Source organism: Mustela nigripes, chromosome 9, assembly GCF_022355385.1.
Source record: "Mustela nigripes isolate SB6536 chromosome 9, MUSNIG.SB6536, whole genome shotgun sequence".
Classification (NCBI taxonomy): domain Eukaryota; kingdom Metazoa; phylum Chordata; class Mammalia; order Carnivora; family Mustelidae; genus Mustela; species Mustela nigripes.
Window position 1 is genome coordinate 35,746,794 of NC_081565.1, and position 17,370 is coordinate 35,764,163.

At 52.1% G+C, this 17,370-nt stretch overlaps 1 protein-coding gene across 3 annotated transcripts in view; it reads left to right on the forward strand.

The window, feature by feature from the left end:
• The window catches only part of TLN1 (talin 1), a 32,834-nt gene extending 19,151 nt beyond the window's left edge, over positions 1–13,683 (forward strand). For all 3 annotated transcript variants that reach the window (XM_059411352.1, XM_059411354.1, XM_059411353.1), the window contains 29 exons: positions 59–256; positions 460–599; positions 801–894; positions 999–1,088; positions 1,202–1,324; positions 2,879–3,022; positions 3,481–3,642; positions 3,874–4,014; positions 4,106–4,287; positions 4,484–4,616; positions 4,821–4,922; positions 5,011–5,181; positions 5,284–5,433; positions 5,541–5,642; positions 5,722–5,841; positions 6,583–6,729; positions 6,900–7,066; positions 7,177–7,360; positions 7,455–7,580; positions 7,682–7,798; positions 10,667–10,852; positions 10,987–11,094; positions 11,578–11,683; positions 11,907–12,031; positions 12,131–12,256; positions 12,384–12,446; positions 12,556–12,738; positions 12,877–13,005; positions 13,110–13,683. In XM_059411352.1, coding sequence (XP_059267335.1) covers positions 59–256; positions 460–599; positions 801–894; positions 999–1,088; positions 1,202–1,324; positions 2,879–3,022; positions 3,481–3,642; positions 3,874–4,014; positions 4,106–4,287; positions 4,484–4,616; positions 4,821–4,922; positions 5,011–5,181; positions 5,284–5,433; positions 5,541–5,642; positions 5,722–5,841; positions 6,583–6,729; positions 6,900–7,066; positions 7,177–7,360; positions 7,455–7,580; positions 7,682–7,798; positions 10,667–10,852; positions 10,987–11,094; positions 11,578–11,683; positions 11,907–12,031; positions 12,131–12,256; positions 12,384–12,446; positions 12,556–12,738; positions 12,877–13,005; positions 13,110–13,235 — 3,945 coding nt within the window. In that variant the 3' untranslated portion in view covers positions 13,236–13,683. The remainder of the gene's footprint in view (positions 1–58; positions 257–459; positions 600–800; positions 895–998; positions 1,089–1,201; positions 1,325–2,878; positions 3,023–3,480; positions 3,643–3,873; positions 4,015–4,105; positions 4,288–4,483; positions 4,617–4,820; positions 4,923–5,010; positions 5,182–5,283; positions 5,434–5,540; positions 5,643–5,721; positions 5,842–6,582; positions 6,730–6,899; positions 7,067–7,176; positions 7,361–7,454; positions 7,581–7,681; positions 7,799–10,666; positions 10,853–10,986; positions 11,095–11,577; positions 11,684–11,906; positions 12,032–12,130; positions 12,257–12,383; positions 12,447–12,555; positions 12,739–12,876; positions 13,006–13,109) is intronic.
• The last annotated feature ends 3,687 nt before the right edge of the window (positions 13,684–17,370 follow it).

Consider the following 17,370-nt stretch of genomic DNA (forward strand, 5'->3'; position numbering starts at 1 on the left):
TCTCCCTCGCATCGTTCCTCATGCTCACTTCTGACTTCCTGACCTTCTGACCCTGCAGCTTCCCCCCAGTACCGGGACGTTTCAAGAAGCTCAGAGCCGGTTGAATGAGGCTGCTGCTGGGCTGAATCAGGCAGCCACAGAACTGGTACAGGCATCTCGGGGAACCCCCCAGGACCTGGCTCGAGCCTCGGGTCGATTTGGACAGGACTTCAGCACCTTCCTGGAAGCTGGTGTGGAGATGGCTGGACAGGCCCCGGTATGAAAAGGCACAGGGTCTGGCTCGGGCTGAGTGGTGCCTGCGTGACCACTCAGTCCTGACCTCTGCCTGCCTCCTTCCCCTCTCCCCCGGCCCCTCCCTAATCTCTAGCAACATTTGAGTGTTTGGGACAGAAGAGCCCCTTTAGAGACAGATAAGAAAGGACTGACTGGACAATGTGTTGACCTTTTCACCTTCAACAGAGCCAGGAGGACCGGGCCCAGGTCGTGTCCAACTTGAAGGGTATCTCTATGTCTTCAAGCAAACTCCTTCTGGCTGCCAAGGCCCTGTCCACAGACCCTGCTGCCCCCAACCTCAAGAGTCAGCTGGCTGCAGCTGCCCGGTAAGTAGGAGCTGGGAAGCCCAGCCCTGCAGTGTTGAAGAGACTGGGGCGGGGGTGGGGGGGAACATTTCATGAGAAGCCCCAGCTTAGGAGTAGTTACACACAGAAGAGAAATAGACACTTCACATGCATAGAGGACCCAAAACTGGGTCCTCTACGATGACCTGTGCATGCATCCACTCCACTTCCTGTTCCTCCCAGGGCGGTGACTGACAGCATCAACCAGCTCATCACCATGTGTACCCAGCAGGCGCCAGGCCAGAAAGAGTGCGACAATGCCCTGCGGGAACTGGAGGTGGGCACTTCGCAGGCTGAGTGGTGTGGAGGCTGAGGAAGGTATTCTGGGTTTAGGCGGGGAAGGAGGTGTCTTGAGTCCTACTTTGTCCTCCCCCTGTACAGACTGTCCGGGAACTCCTAGAGAACCCAGTCCAGCCCATCAATGACATGTCCTACTTCGGCTGCCTAGACAGTGTGATGGAGAACTCAAAGGTAAATGCAGTAAGGGGCCCAGGAGGGCAGAGGGCAGGAAGATGGGGTGAACCCGGGCTCCTCTGCCCCTCTGAGGATAGGGGCAGACTCTTCTGACAGCCTCTGTTCCTCAGGTACTGGGTGAGGCCATGACTGGCATCTCCCAAAACGCCAAGAACGGGAACTTGCCAGAGTTCGGGGAAGCCATCGCCACAGCCTCCAAGGCCCTCTGTGGCTTCACCGAGGCAGCCGCACAGGTTATTCCCCTGCGACGGTCCCTGAACCTTCCCCTTCTTTCCCTCCCCCATCTCCTCCACAGCCTGACGCTCCTGTAGATAACCAAGAAGTGATGTATGCAAAACCAGCTCTGTGGAAACTGAGTTTCTTTCCCCTCCTCAGTGGAGATGTTTGTCAGCAACCACAGAGTACCAATAGTACTGGTCGCTGTTCCCCCTGAACCCCTGGTACCTTGGGCTATGATGACACCCTCCAGTCATGGGCCCTTGTCCAGCCCTGGCTTTCTTGGTATATGCTGATTAGCATATGCACATCCTTTTTCACAGTCTCTAGTACCAGAGACTACATTGCCAGTTAATTGAGTCACCACTTAGCTTTGCCTTTTTATTTTTATTTTTTTTTTTATTTTATTTTTTTTTTTTTAAGATTTCATTCATTTATTTGACAGAGAGAGAGATCACAAGTAGGCAGAGCGGCAGGCAGAGAGAGGAGGAAGCAGGCTCCGTGCTGAGCAGAGAGCCCGATATGGGACTCGATCCCAGGATCCTGAGACCATGACCTGGGCCGAAGGCAGCGGCTTAATCCACTGAGCCACCCAGGCGCCCTAGCTTTGCCTTTTTATACAATTATGAAATATAAAATAATCTGTTAGCTGTGAGTATTTTGCTTTTAGTACATGAACCCTTAAGGCAGACCGGCTCAGACTGTTTTCCTGAAAACCTTCTGGCCTGCTCCCCTAGTCTCCATGACCTCCCTTTGCCCTGTTCTGTTGGGTGGCCTATTCTATATGGTGTGACTTACTTCTGGAAAAGCATAAAGAGGAACAAGCAGAGTGACCATGCGTTGAAGTATAAATCAAACCTTCTGATGGTCTTCTAATCATAAAAAATCATTGGCAGCCATTATAGCCATCCTCTCCCTCTCCAAATCCCTGAAGCTTGGAGGTGTTGAAAATACAGTGACCCTAACAACCTGCACAGGTTTTGAACTCTTGCAGAGGGGCTTTACGTGTGTGCCACATGTATATGCATGCCAGGGTGGTTTTCAAACCTTTTTGACTTCTACTTAAGTAAGGAGTACTTTTTACCTTTTGGTCCCCAGATACACATCTACACAGAAGTCTAATGAAATCCTTACCATGTGGGGCACCTGGGTGGTTCAGTCATTGGGTATCTGCCTTTGGGTCGGGTCATGATCCCAGGGTCCTGGGATCGAGGCCTGCTTCTCCCTCTGCCTCTGCCTCTGCTTACGTTCCTCTCTGACTCTCTCTGCCAAATACATGAGAAAAATCTTTTAAAAAACACAAAACAAAACCCTTACCATGTGGTTTTCCTTTTTTTTCTTTTTTACTCTTTTAATCTTTTAACCTTCTGAAATGTTCAAACACATTTAACAAAGCAGGAGAGGTTTTTCCCTTTTTGTAGTGTTACTATTATTTGTTAATATACCACCACTCACATAGGACCCTGGCTACCAAACTTATCCCTACTCTCTTTTGTCCCCACTGTCACTAGGCTGTCCACTGAGAGACAGTCTTTCTTCCTCACCCCACCTTCACCCCTCTCTCTCTCCAGGCTGCATATCTGGTGGGGGTCTCTGATCCCAACAGCCAAGCTGGGCAGCAAGGACTGGTGGAGCCCACGCAGTTCGCCCGTGCAAACCAGGCAATTCAGATGGCCTGTCAGAGTCTGGGGGAGCCTGGCTGTACGCAGGCCCAGGTAACTTAAGGGAGCAGGTACTATGGGCAAGACTGTGAAACGGTGTCTGGCCAGGATGGACTGGCCCGAGAGAGTTGTGGGAGATGTGGGGGGTGCATCTCTGACCTTCCACACACAGCTTCTCCAGGGGTGATTGTCTTTTCCTGCCATGTTTCTTATCACTCTTAGTTACTTTTAAGTTCAGAACTTCTCTGTAGCTGTTTGAGTTCACTCTCTTCCTTACCCTCCTGCAGCTTCTCCATCAGCGTGTCTGTCTTCCATCTCCCCCTTCCGACACCCTGTTCATCTTTGGGTATCTTTGTCTCCCAAATCTTCACTTCTCAGGTGACTCCGTCTTTCCTAATTAGACTTCCAGAGGTCTTGCTCTCCCTCCCCCAGCCCTCAGTAGGCTCCCGCCTAGGTGTGTACACTTCCTTCCTGCCCTCAGGGTGGCTCTGCCACGTGTCTTGTCTCCACAGGTGCTCTCCGCAGCCACCATCGTGGCCAAGCACACCTCTGCGTTGTGTAACAGCTGCCGCCTGGCCTCTGCTCGAACCGCCAATCCTACTGCCAAGCGCCAATTCGTACAGTCGGCCAAGGAGGTGGCCAACAGCACAGCCAATCTTGTCAAGACTATCAAGGTTGTCAGTTTTTGAAATTCCCAGCCTCCCTCTGACCTGTCCTGTCTCCTGTCCCCTAGTCCCTACATCAGTCCCTGAGGCCTTTGGCCACAGCCCGTCTGCCTGAGCCCAAGCCCTTTTGTGTCCAATCTGGTCATCCCCAGCCTCTCCCCATGCCCCCAGCCCAGGAGAGCTGGGCTTTGCCTCCTTTGCCTGCAGTCAGTCCTGAGGGCCTGTCACTCCTACTTCCAGGCACTTGACGGAGCTTTCACAGAAGAGAACCGTGCCCAGTGCCGAGCAGCAACAGCCCCTCTGTTGGAGGCCGTGGACAATCTGAGTGCCTTTGCATCCAACCCTGAGTTCTCCAGCATCCCTGCCCAGATCAGCCCTGAGGTGAGGCGGTGTGAAGGGAGAACCGATGGGCCGGCTGCCCCCTCATCTTTGCAGGAGTCTTGAGACTCCCCTCCGCCTCCTCTCTCCCCAGGGCCGGGCTGCCATGGAGCCCATTGTGATCTCTGCCAAAACAATGCTGGAGAGTGCCGGAGGCCTAATCCAGACAGCCCGGGCACTTGCAGTCAATCCCCGGGACCCCCCACGCTGGTCGGTGCTGGCTGGCCACTCCCGGACCGTCTCAGACTCCATCAAGAAGCTCATTACAAGCATGAGGTATTGCAGGGGTAGAGAACCAACGTGACTCAGGAACATACACAGTAGCGGACCGGCGGGGAGGATGGGAAGTGCAATTAGATGGGATAGTGTTGGAGGAGATCTGTTGTCCAAGATTTGGGGGATATGGGAAAAGCTAGACTAGCCTTGTTTTCAAGGACTGTTCTTGGTGTGGGAGCCTATGATGTGTCCACAGGGACAAGGCTCCAGGGCAGCTGGAGTGCGAGACAGCCATTGCAGCTCTGAACAGCTGTCTGCGGGACCTAGACCAGGCTTCCCTCGCTGCAGTCAGCCAACAGCTTGCTCCCCGGGAGGGAATCTCTCAAGAGGTAAGGGGGAAATGGGTTATACGAAAGCTTGCCTCTGGGAAGAGAGATGGCAGACTGGAGAAGGATGGGGGAATCCGGGAGTGCGCCTCACAGAGACGTCAAGGGTTTGGGAGGAACGTGCCCAGGGGGGTGAGTTCAGTATGGAAAGAAGTAGCAGGCCCTGTTCCAGGTCGCGGTCAGGGCTCAAATTTGCTTCTCTCCCAGGCCTTGCACACTCAGATGCTCACTGCAGTGCAGGAGATCTCCCACCTTATCGAGCCACTGGCCAGTGCTGCACGGGCTGAAGCCTCCCAGCTGGGACACAAGGTACCTGGAGAGACAAGTGGGGAGTTCCAGGGCAGGGCAAGCGAGTGTTCCTGGCGCAGCTGACCTCCACTCAAACCCCTCGCCTCAGGTGTCCCAGATGGCCCAGTACTTTGAGCCTCTCACCCTGGCTGCGGTGGGTGCTGCCTCCAAGACCCTGAGCCACCCGCAGCAGATGGCGCTCCTGGACCAGACTAAAACCTTGGCCGAGTCAGCCTTGCAGTTGCTATACACAGCCAAGGAGGCTGGCGGGAACCCCAAGGTACCAGGAGTGGGAGGGAGGGGCTGCTACTAGGAAGAGGTCAGAGAAGCAGGAACACCATAGCCACCCCCCCCGCCCCACTCACTCGCTCTGCCCCCGCAGCAAGCGGCTCACACCCAGGAGGCCCTGGAGGAGGCTGTGCAGATGATGACAGAGGCTGTAGAGGACCTGACAACAACCCTCAATGAGGCAGCCAGCGCTGCGGGGGTGGTTGGCGGCATGGTGGACTCCATCACCCAGGCCATCAACCAGGTTAGAGTCCTGGGGTGCCTGTGGTCAGAGGCCCCATGAGTCAGGGCCCCTGAGCTCAGTGTCAGAGACCCTGATAATCTTTCTCCTTCCCTAATCCGAACCCTCAGCTAGACGAAGGACCAATGGGTGAACCAGAAGGTTCTTTTGTGGATTACCAGACAACTATGGTGCGGACAGCCAAGGCCATTGCTGTCACCGTTCAAGAGATGGTGAGTTTGGGAGAGTATAACAAGGCTACCCCTGGGGAGCTTAGTGTAGGCATAACTTTACTTCTTCTGTTGTCACCAGGTAACCAAGTCAAACACCAGCCCTGAAGAGCTTGGCCCTCTTGCTAACCAGCTGACCAGTGACTATGGCCGCCTGGCCTCCCAGGCCAAGCCTGCAGCTGTGGCTGCTGAGAATGAAGAGGTAAACGTGGGGGCAGCTGCCATGAAGGCCTGCCCCCTGCCCCTCGTAGAAAATCCCAGTGGCAGGCCCCTTGTCCCCATCAGGTCAGCCTCTGGGGTCATCCCACCCTTATTCTGTCTAGCCGCCTTTAAGAAAGGGGAACATCCCCTCAGGGCCACTCTGCTAAAGAGTGATCAGGGATCGTGTAGGGACAGGATCAGAGTCACAGGGGTAGAGGAGACAGCCAACAATCTAGAGCTTTCCTGGTCTGCCAACATCCCTCTGGGACTGTGGCTGCTTCTCTGCTATTCTGCAGGTCTGTAATCTCCTCTTAGTTCTTCCCTGTTGCAGGCCCATGAAGTTCTTCCTTCCCTAAGCTCCCGGCTTTCCAAGAAAGCAAGTAATTGGATCTTACTACCACACCTAATCCCCAGCCTCATACCCCTCCACATCCAGGCCAAATTGTAATCCGTGGCCCTCTGATTCAAATACCCCAGCATAAAGTGCTTCTTCCCCACCTCCTCACTGTGCTTAACATAATCCTCACCAGTTGGTGCCTACATGCTATTATTTTCCATGTGTAGGAGGTGACCTCCTGCCTGAAGGATATGAAACAGGAAATCTGCGTGCTGGGCACTTTTTCTCACTGCCCTTTTCGTCTACGATGCATGTTCTGCTAGGTCCTTCGTGACTCCTCCAAGCACAATGGAGGTCCCTGAGTGCTTTTTGTAAAGCCCCTCTCCCTTTCCCATCCGCCCACAGATAGGTGCCCACATCAAGCACCGTGTGCAGGAGCTGGGGCACGGTTGTGCCGCTCTGGTTACCAAGGCAGGCGCCCTGCAGTGCAGCCCCAGCGACGCCTACACCAAGAAGGAGCTCATAGAGTGTGCCCGGAGAGTCTCCGAGAAGGTGACTGAGCTCATCACTGTGGACTGGGGCCCTGGCTCCCCAACCCTGTGACCCTTCCCATCCTCTTCCTATCTTCCCAGCCCTCTCCTCCATCCCATCTCCCCAGCACCAATGACCTTCCTCTTCCATAAGGCACTGACTAGAGTCACCATGTTCCTTTCCTCCCCCAGGTCTCCCACGTGCTGGCTGCACTCCAGGCCGGGAATCGGGGCACACAGGCCTGCATCACGGCCGCCAGCGCAGTGTCCGGCATCATCGCTGACCTCGACACTACCATCATGTTCGCTACCGCTGGCACCCTCAATCGTGAGGGAGCCGAGACTTTCGCTGACCACCGGTGAGGAGGGAACTGGGCCTCCCAGATGCAGGGTGGGTTGTGGGGCCAGAAGAGGCTGGAGGAGCTAGGGGAGGTCTGTGAAGGGCTGACTGAGTTGGGCCCTCCCTCAGGGAGGGCATTCTGAAGACTGCAAAGGTGTTGGTAGAAGACACCAAGGTCCTGGTGCAGAACGCGGCCGGGAGCCAGGAGAAGTTAGCACAGGCTGCCCAGTCCTCTGTGGCCACCATCACCCGCCTCGCCGACGTGGTCAAGCTGGGCGCAGCCAGCTTGGGAGCCGAGGACCCTGAGACTCAGGTATCCACCTGACGCCCCTACTTCTGGCCAGACCCAGTCACCACCTGTTCGCCCGTTCCTTCCCACAGACTGGAGCCTCTGCTCTCTCGTGCAGGTGGTGCTGATCAACGCAGTGAAAGATGTGGCCAAAGCCCTGGGAGACCTCATCAGTGCAACAAAGGCTGCAGCGGGCAAAGTTGGGGACGACCCTGCTGTGTGGCAGCTCAAGAACTCGGCCAAGGTTGGAGGGGAAGGAGCGCAATATCAGGAGTGGGGGCGGCTGGCTGTGCTGCCTCCACTTCCTTAACATGACCCCCTGTCCAACACCTCGGATGCCCACAGGTGATGGTGACCAATGTGACATCGCTGCTCAAGACCGTGAAAGCCGTGGAAGATGAGGCCACCAAAGGCACACGGGCCCTGGAGGCAACCACAGAACACATACGGCAGGAGCTGGCGGTGAGCGAGGGTCTGGGGCACCAGGGACTTGGGTCTGAGAGGGATTGTGACACACTGTGAATCTGTATTTCACATATTTCCACAGACATGTAAACAGTCACACTCATTCTCCTCGCGCACTGCCACACTTTTTTTTTTTTTTTTTTTTTGCTACACTTAAGTGAGCCGCGCTGATGTCTGTCCCCTCCTCGCCTGCTTCTCAGTTGTTAGCATTTAACACCTGCCTTCTCCCACCCTCCTGCTTTCCCCGCCACCTGGGTCCTCCAAACTGCCACATTCAGTGGCCTCTTCTTGGCCGTCATCTTCTTCAGACATTTCAAAATCATCTGACTTGGTGAACAAGCCTCTCTGGAATTTTCTCTTCCTCAGGTCTCCTGACAGCAGCTTTTGTCTCACTTCTCCAGCACATCTTCCATGGCATCAGCCAGTCACCTTCAGCCTAGCATGCGCCAAGGCTGGCCCAAACTGGTGCAGATCACCTGCTTTCTCTGTCCTCTACTTTGGCAAGTTTAACCACTTCCACGGGCATTCTCTAGCAAGTTGACTTCAGTTCTGAGTTTAGTTATTATCTGCTGCCTGATGGACCATCGAATGCCAGGCCTCCCCCACTTCTGGCCAGCAAGCCACTTCCTCTTTCAGAGGTAGCCACCTCCAGCTGTGCAGAGTCCCTTCAGTCACCTGCAACTTCCTGATCTCATTCCCCGATCTGGACCATTGCTTGTCCTCCCAGCGCCCTCCTTTCCTGTCCCCGCTGTGGGCACCGTGGTTGGGATTCTCACCCACTCTCCCTCACTGTGACTGCTGCGGGTTTTCTGCTTGGGACTCTGCTAGCCTTCGCTGCCATTCGCATCTCGCTCATTTCTGAATTCACCTTTCTGATACGGTCTTTGGCAATGCCCAAACTAAAACTCTTAACTTTTGCCTCCCAAACCTGATCATTCTCTCGCCTTTCCCTTCTCGGTCAGTGGCACATTTTAATAACTCAGATCCTAAAGGCAGGAATATAGCTGTAATGGTCATTTTTCTCTCGTTGCTCACATCTAAGTGCATTGCCAGGACGTGTCAGCACTCCCTCCCAGTGGCTCTCATTTTCTCTTTTCCCCATCCCCACCACCTCCACCTGTCCAGACCATCACCAGTCCTTTGGTATATTTACACCACAGCCTCCATCTGCTCTGCCCCCTCCCTCACCCCTCTGATGTGCTCTCTGTACACAAGAGCCTTAGAATGTAAACCAAGTTATGTCACTTCACTGTTTAAAACCCTTTAGTGAGTGTCCTGGTGTCTAAGGCAAAATCCACACTCCTTACTATTGCCTTCCAAGCCCGATAGCTCCTTCCAACCTCCCCCATCTGCTCATCCCGCCCTTCCCCCTTGCAAAGCCCCAGTCCTTGCACTCTGTCCCTCCCTGCCTGCTGCAGGCCCTTGCACTTGCTTTACTCCAGCTTTTTGAATATCTGGCTTCTTCCAGTCCTTCAGGCTGCAGCTTAAATGTCCTCTCCTTAGAGGCGCCTGGCTGGCTCAATCGGTGGAACATGCAACGCTTGATTTCAGGGCTGTGAGTTCGAGCCCCACTTTGGGTGTAGAGATTACTTTAAAAAAAATAAAATCTTGGGGCGCCTGGGTGGCTCAGTGGGTTACGCCGCTGCCTTCGGCTCAGGTCATGATCTCAGGGTCCTGGGATCGAGTCCCGCATCGGGCTCTCTGCTCAGCAGGGAGCCTGCTTCCCTCTCTCTCTCTCGCTGCCTGCCTCTCCATCTACTTGTGATTTCTCTCTGTCAAATAAATAAATAAATAAATCTTTAAAAAAAAATAAAATAAAAAAATAAAAAATAAAATCTTAAAATCTAAAAAAGCCCTTTCCTCAGAGAGGCTTCCCCAGCCACCTGTCTGAGAAAGGATCTGATTTTTCTTTTTCTTTTTTTTTAAAGTTTTATTTATTTATTTGCCAGAGAGAGGGAAAGCACAAGCAGAGGGAATGGCAGGCAGAGAGAAAAGCATATTCTCCACTGAGCAGGAAGCCCAATGCAGGACTCAGTCCCAAGACCCAAGGATCATGACCTGAGCTGAAGGCAGGCACTTAACCCACCGAGCCACCTATTTTTTTTTTTAAGAGAAATTTTATTTATTTATGGACCACATTTTTATTTCTCAGCACAGCACTCTCTTTTTTTCCTTCACAGTCCCGCTTAGTCTTTCATTTTTCTGCTTGTTTACCTGTTTACTGTCTGTTGAAAACAATAGTGTAAACTTCATGAGAACAAGGGCCTTGTCTCATCTATTCCTCACTACACTCCTAGCACCTCACACAGAATCTACCACCTGCTAACTTGTAATAATTTGCTAAATACGTACATCAAAATATTTTTTTTACTTATTATGTAAAATTCTAAGGTTCTTGGTCCGATAGTCAAGGCCCCAACAACCTTTTCTCCACCATCCCTATAATTCTAGAACATTTCTTGATACTCTCTCACTTGACATCCTGTTATTCGTGGCCCCCTGTCTACCGAAAATGCCCGCCTGTTATCTAGGTCTCTTAAGACCCAGCCCCTTGCCCCACCTCTGCCACTCACCCCCTTCAAGTCTTCTCTATAGTTTAGGAATAAAGAGCCAGTTCAAACAAATTTAATTTGTTTAAATTTCAAACAAATAAACTCTCCCCAATCACTTCGGTCAGAAATGACTCAGCAGTCTTACATTAACTATGATGTGTGAATTCCTCCAAGGACCTGATATACAATAAGTACTCAGTGAATGCCTGTTATCAATTCCGTGGATGAATGGACCAGATTATATAAGTAGAGGGCTACACTGTCTTAAGTCTCACTCACTGTATAATTTTTCTTCTTGTTCGACCCCCAACAGGTCTTCTGTTCCCCAGAGCCACCTGCCAAGACCTCCACCCCAGAAGATTTTATTCGCATGACCAAGGGTATCACCATGGCAACAGCCAAGGCTGTTGCGGCTGGCAACTCCTGTCGCCAGGAGGACGTCATTGCCACAGCTAATCTGAGTCGTCGCGCTATCGCAGATATGCTTCGGGCTTGCAAGGTAGAAACCCCGATAGCAAGGTGGAAGTCTGAGGCAGTGTGGCAGCTTTAGGGCAGAGCATGGGAGGGGAGAAAGGGGAGGGGCTCTGGGGGCCTGGAGCTCTTTGGGATCCTAACGCTAACTCTGTGGGTTAGGAAGCAGCTTACCACCCAGAAGTGGCCCCTGATGTGCGGCTTCGGGCCCTGCACTATGGCCGGGAGTGTGCCAACGGCTACCTGGAGCTGCTGGACCACGTGCTGCTGGTAAGGAAGGCGGGTGTGTTCTGCTTCCCACCAGCTTCCCTGAATACGGTCCTCTCCCTGTGTGCTTCTCACCCAGTTCTTGATTTGTTCGTTCACATCTTCCCACCCCACTTTCTATTTCCCAAATCTGTTCTCATTCCCAAGCCTCCCTTCCACTGGGGTCCCATCATTCTTAGCATCTTTGGTTTTCCTGCTCACCTCTTCTTTTTCATTTTTCTTATCTCCTCTCTTCCCTCCTGAATGCCCCCTTCTCTACCTTCGTCGTCTCTTCTTTCTCATTTCATGATTCTCCTTGCTCCTTGTCAGCCGGTGAGTGACACACCACCCCATGGTCTTCACCACGTGTGCAGTGTGGGGCTGCTTAGGGTTTGAGGGCTGTAGTGAGCCGTCCCGGCTGGGGGTGGGGGTCACGGTTGGGCTGTTTCTTAGCCCTCGTAGAAGCTAAGATCTGATGCTTCCTGCTCCCTGGCCCCTCTTCCCCAGACTCTACAGAAGCCAAGCCCAGAACTGAAGCAGCAGTTGACGGGACACTCAAAGCGTGTGGCTGGTTCAGTCACTGAGCTCATCCAGGCTGCAGAGGCCATGAAGGGTAAGCAGTGACCAGAGGTGGGGGTGGGGGGGGGGGGGGGGTGGGAGGGTGGAGGACACCCTTGTCATAAGGAGATCTCTGCCTCCTGCTTGGGCTGCTCTGAGCTGGCCTCTGCCCACAGTCCCCACAGGTGCCAGGGGCTCGTGATACTAACGACGTTGCCCAGTGCTCCTGACCTCCCTGCTCTGCCTTAACCCTTTTCTTCCTCCCTTCACCCCACTAGGAACAGAATGGGTGGACCCAGAGGACCCCACAGTCATCGCTGAGAATGAGCTCCTGGGAGCTGCGGCCGCCATTGAGGCTGCAGCCAAAAAGCTGGAGCAGCTGAAGCCTCGGGCCAAACCCAAGGTCAGTCCACCCCTGTCCCTCTTCCTGCCCCTCTTACTGGCAGAGTGTCCCCACCTTCACTTTGCATCTCTCTCTACAACCTTTGTCTGTCTGTTGTAGGAGGCAGATGAGTCCCTAAACTTTGAGGAGCAGATACTAGAAGCTGCCAAGTCCATCGCGGCAGCCACCAGCGCCCTGGTAAAGGCGGCGTCGGCTGCCCAGAGGGAACTGGTGGCCCAAGGGAAGGTACGTACTTGGACGCCAAGGAGAATGGGCCCAGCAGCCACTTTGCTGTCCATCCTCAAGTTGATGGGGGGCTTTTACACACCCTGGAGAACACAGGTCTGAGTAGGCCCTCCTCTTTCCTCCACAGGTGGGCGCCATTCCAGCCAATGCACTGGATGATGGGCAGTGGTCCCAAGGCCTCATTTCTGCTGTGAGTACACAATACCCACTAGGTCCCTCCACTAGGGGGGCTTGAGAAGGCTGGAGAGGGGAAGGACCAGGGTAAGAGGCATATTCTAATCTAATCCTCCTCACCTCAGGCCCGGATGGTGGCTGCAGCCACCAACAATCTGTGTGAAGCCGCCAATGCGGCTGTACAAGGCCACGCCAGCCAGGAGAAGCTCATCTCCTCAGCCAAGCAGGTGGCCGCCTCCACAGCCCAGCTCCTCGTGGCCTGCAAGGTCAAGGCCGACCAGGACTCGGAGGCAATGAAACGACTTCAGGTGAGGAACCCTGACCATCTGATGGTACCTTGGGCTGTGCTGCTTTAAACTGTTACCCCGACATGTGCTTCTCTGTGAGGGAGTGGGGCGACTCACTCAGCTGAGTTCCCGACCTCCTGCTGCCTTCTCTCTGCATAGGCTGCCGGCAATGCAGTGAAGCGAGCCTCGGATAACCTGGTGAAGGCAGCACAGAAGGCCGCAGCCTTTGAAGACCAAGAGAATGAGACAGTGGTGGTGAAGGAGAAGATGGTTGGAGGCATTGCCCAGGTGAGCTTTGCCCTAGACCCTCCACAGGACACTACCAGGGCCCCAGCGACCCCACACCCTAAGGCACAGACTTCTAAACCAAGCCCCTGCTCTCCATCCCTCAGATTATTGCCGCACAGGAAGAGATGCTTCGGAAGGAACGAGAGCTAGAAGAGGCGCGGAAGAAGCTGGCACAGATTCGGCAACAACAGTATAAGTTCCTGCCTTCAGAGCTTCGGGACGAGCACTAGGGCAGCCGCTTCTGTTTAATGCAGACCCAGCCCAGAGACTGTGCCTGCCACTACCAAAGCCTTCTGGGCTGTCGGGCCCCACCCGCCCAACCCCAGCACTCCCCAAAGTGCCTGCCAAACCCTGGGCCTGGTCCACCCAGTCCCGCTGCACATCCCCTGTCCCGTCCCTGATTCCAAGTGCCTTCATTCATGCCTTAGGGCCCCCTAAGTGCCTGCCCCTCCCTAGAGTATTAACGCTCCAAGAGTATTAACGCCGCTATACCTCAGTCTGAACCTGCCAGGGCTCCTGCCCGCTCCACCCTGCCAACAGCTGCCAGCCAGTCCCCACAGCCTTGGCTCTCCTCCTCCTTTTTTGATACTGTCTGCCCCCACCCCCAGCTACGTTGGGGGCCACGGGGTTGTAAGCCCCAAAAAGGTCATGCTCCAATAAAGGTGATTCTTCCTGCGACCTCTGCCTGGCTTTATGAGGGGGGGGGGGGGGGGCCCCTCAGGGAAAGAGGGTGTGGAGGAAAGAATGCGATTCAGTTCTATCACCAATTTCATCTGGCTCAGAAATGGGCTGGGGATACATTGTGGCATTCTGCCCCCTGCAGCCCCTTCTTTCTGCTTGTACCCAGATCCCCAAAGTCACCATAGTTCGGAAGCTGAGAAGTCCTATTCCTGTTGTCCCCTAGCACACCGGCCAGTGCCTATGCCTCACCAAGTGTCATTCTTTGGCTGGGACAGCAACTGCCACTGCTCTTTGTAGCTACCAGGGACACTCTGTTCTTCATAACTGCTCAAAGTATTTGAACAAATCCAGTTCCTGCCCAAATTCAAAGTTTGTTTGTTTTTTTAAGATTATATTTATTTATTTGACAGAGAAATCACAAGTAGGCAGAGAGGCAGGCAGAGAGAGAAGGGGAAGCAGGCTCCCCCCTGAGCAGAGAGCCTGATGTGGGGCTTGATCCCAGGACCCTGAGACCATGACCTGAGCCAAAGACAGAGGCTTAACCCACTGAGCCACCCAGGTACCCCATCAAATTCAAAGTTTTAAAAAGCAGTTTTGAGGAAAAGAATAAGCTTATAAGTTACAAGTGTCTGAGTCTCAGAGACCTATCACCACAGATCTGGTCGAGGCTGTTAACAAGCAAAGAATCCAACCCGAGGGTGCATCAGGTAGGTTCCACTGCTGACGGGGCACTTGTAGGCCCTCTCAGGCCTTGTTACTCCTGCCTAGAACAGCACTCGAAGAAAAAGAACTGAAAAAGCTTGACCCTGGTGTAAGACCTCATCTGGGGGCCCAGCTTCCCTCATGGCCAGGCAGGTACTGGTAGCCCCATTCCAGTTGCCCTGCTAATCTGGAGTTAGGTGGAGGGAAGTGGTCAGGGAGGGAGATGTTTCCACTTCCTTCCACGTTTACCCCCGCCTGCCTCCATGGCATGGACCAGGTGGCGGTCCTCTCAGGCATGTCATGATTCTCATGCATGATTCTCTTTTTTTTTTTTTTTTTTTTAAAGATTTTATTTATTTGACAGAAATCACAAGCAGGCAGAGAGGCAGGCAGAGAGAGAGAGGAGGAAGCAGGCTCCCTGCTGAGCAGAGAGCCCGATGCGGGACTCGATCCCAGGACCCTGAGATCATGACCTGAGCCGAAGGCAGCGGCTTAACCCACTGAGCCACCCAGGCGCCCCATCTCATGCATGATTCTTTAACCAGCCCCGTTGCCCAGATTATTTCCTTGTCTCTCCTTCCAAGTAAAACACAAACATCACCCACTACTATTCTTGGGTGCATTTCACATTAAAGCTATCTTCTACTCCTATCCCATCAGAGTAAGTTTAAAGTAGATGGAATTACTTTGTCCTCCTCAGAGCAGCCCATTAGGGAAAGTGCCAACTTCCTACCATTGCTCCTGTCCCCTATTATTATTTCATTCAATATTTGCTAAGCCATGCCCATGCTAAGCACTGGAAAATAGAGCTGCATTATCACCTCTGACGCAGAGGCCTGGCAACTCCAGTGCATACCACTATGGCCCCCTCATCCCAGATTCAATGTCCTAACATCGTGAGTTGGGAACCGTAGCATTCAAATCCCTTCTACAACCTCCCCAACAAGTGGTAGTCCAGACTGTCTGAATCCCTCCAGCTATCAGCCCAGAACAGCTGCTTCTCCTGCTGCCACTTCCCTGCTGTGTTCTCAGGAACTGTGACCAATCGCATACCTCTTACTCGAGATGCCTCAGGGAGCCTTCTGGGGAGAGCCTCGAACACCCATTAGACCAGCAGTTCTTAAAATGTAGTCCTTGGGCACCTACTGGTGCCCAAGACCATTTCAGGAGTCCATAAGTTCATGATTATTTTCATAACACTAAGACATTATTTTCCTTCTTTACAGTGCTCAACATTTGTACTGACAGTGCAGAAATAATGGTGGGTAAAACTGCCTCAGCACCTAACGAGGCACTGGCACAAACTGTACGGATAATTGTAATTCTTCACCATCATGCACTAGCAATTTAAAAAATAAATGCCAGCCTCACTTAATGTCCTTGATGAAGCAGTTTTTAGAAATTAATTTTATTAAATCTAAATCCTTGAGTAACAAGTCTGCTTCTGCTTCTCCTTCTCCCTCTACCCCTACCCCCCCATTCTGGTGGTTACCAGAGGGAAGGTGGGGGGATGGACAAAATGCGAAATAGATACAGGGCATTAAGAGGTACAAACTTCCAATTATACAATAAATGTCATGGAGATGAAAAGTACAGTGTAGAGAATGTAGTCAGTAATATTGTAATAACATATGGTGACTACAGTCATTGTGGTAACAGTATAGAATTGTTGAATTACTATGTTGTACACGTGTAATTAACATATCATATGTTAATTATACATCAATATAAAAACATTTGTTAACAGGGTTAATGTATAATGGGTTTCCATTGTTTTTAACTAATTTGTAAAAATTTAAATTTTTTCTGTTTCCCTTTTTTTTATTTTTAAAGGTTTTATTTATTTATGTGACAGAGAGAAAGAAAATACAAGCAGAAGGAGCAGCAGAGGCAGAGGGAGAAACAGGTTCCTTGCTGAGCAGAGAGCCCAATGTCAGACTCAGTCCTCTCAGGACCCTGGGATCATGACCTGAGCTGAAGGCAGTTGCGTAACCAACTGAGCCACCCAGGTGCCTCTCAGGTTCCATTTTAATATGTTAAGTATTGATAGATATAATCCACTTCAACAAAAGGTTTTCAGATCTTCAAACCCTATTCTTAATTTTTAAGAATATAAGAGGTTCTAAAACCAAAAAGTTTAGGTGGAAAAAAAGTCTGAGAACTACTGCACTAGATCATAAGTTCCTTTAGATCCAGACAGTATTAATATTTTTGTGTGCATAAAAAAATTTACCCAGCATAAGTTTATCAAGTGTCAACTCTTATGCCTGATGCTGTATTACACCCTGGGGATTCAGAGTTGAAAAAGTCCCTGTTCCCAGAGGATTCACAGGCTATTGAAGAAGACACATAGGTAGGTACAAGAACAACTCTAACAGGAACTATGAGAATTATAGGAGCCTACACCAAGAATACCAATCTATTAGGTGAAGGGAATGAGATGTGCAGTGACCAAGGAAGGCTTCCCAGAAAAGCCATCATTTGATCTGAGTTTTTTTTTTTTTTTAAAGATTTTATTTATTTGACAGAGAGAGGCAGAGAGGCAGGCAGAGAGAGAGAGAGGAGGAAGCAGGCTCCTGCTGAGCAGAGAGCCTGATGCGGGACTTGATCCCAGGACCCCGAGATCATGACCTGAGCCGAAGGCAGCGGCTTAACCCACTGAGCCACCCAGGCACCCGTGAGGGTTTTGTTTTTTTTTTTTTAAGATTTTATTTATTTGACAGAGAGAGAGAAATCACAAAGAGGCAGAGAGGCAGGCAGAGAGAGGGGAGAAAGCAGGTTCCCTGCGGAGCAGAGAGCCCGACGTGGGGCTCGATCCCAGAACCCTGGGATCATGACCTGAGCTGAAGGCAGAGGCTTTAACCCACTGAGCCACCCAGGTGCCCCGAGGTTTGTTTGTTTGTTTTTTTTTTTAAAGATTTTATTTATTTATCAGAGAGAGAGAGGGGGAGAGAGCGAGCACAGGCAGACAGAATGGCAGGC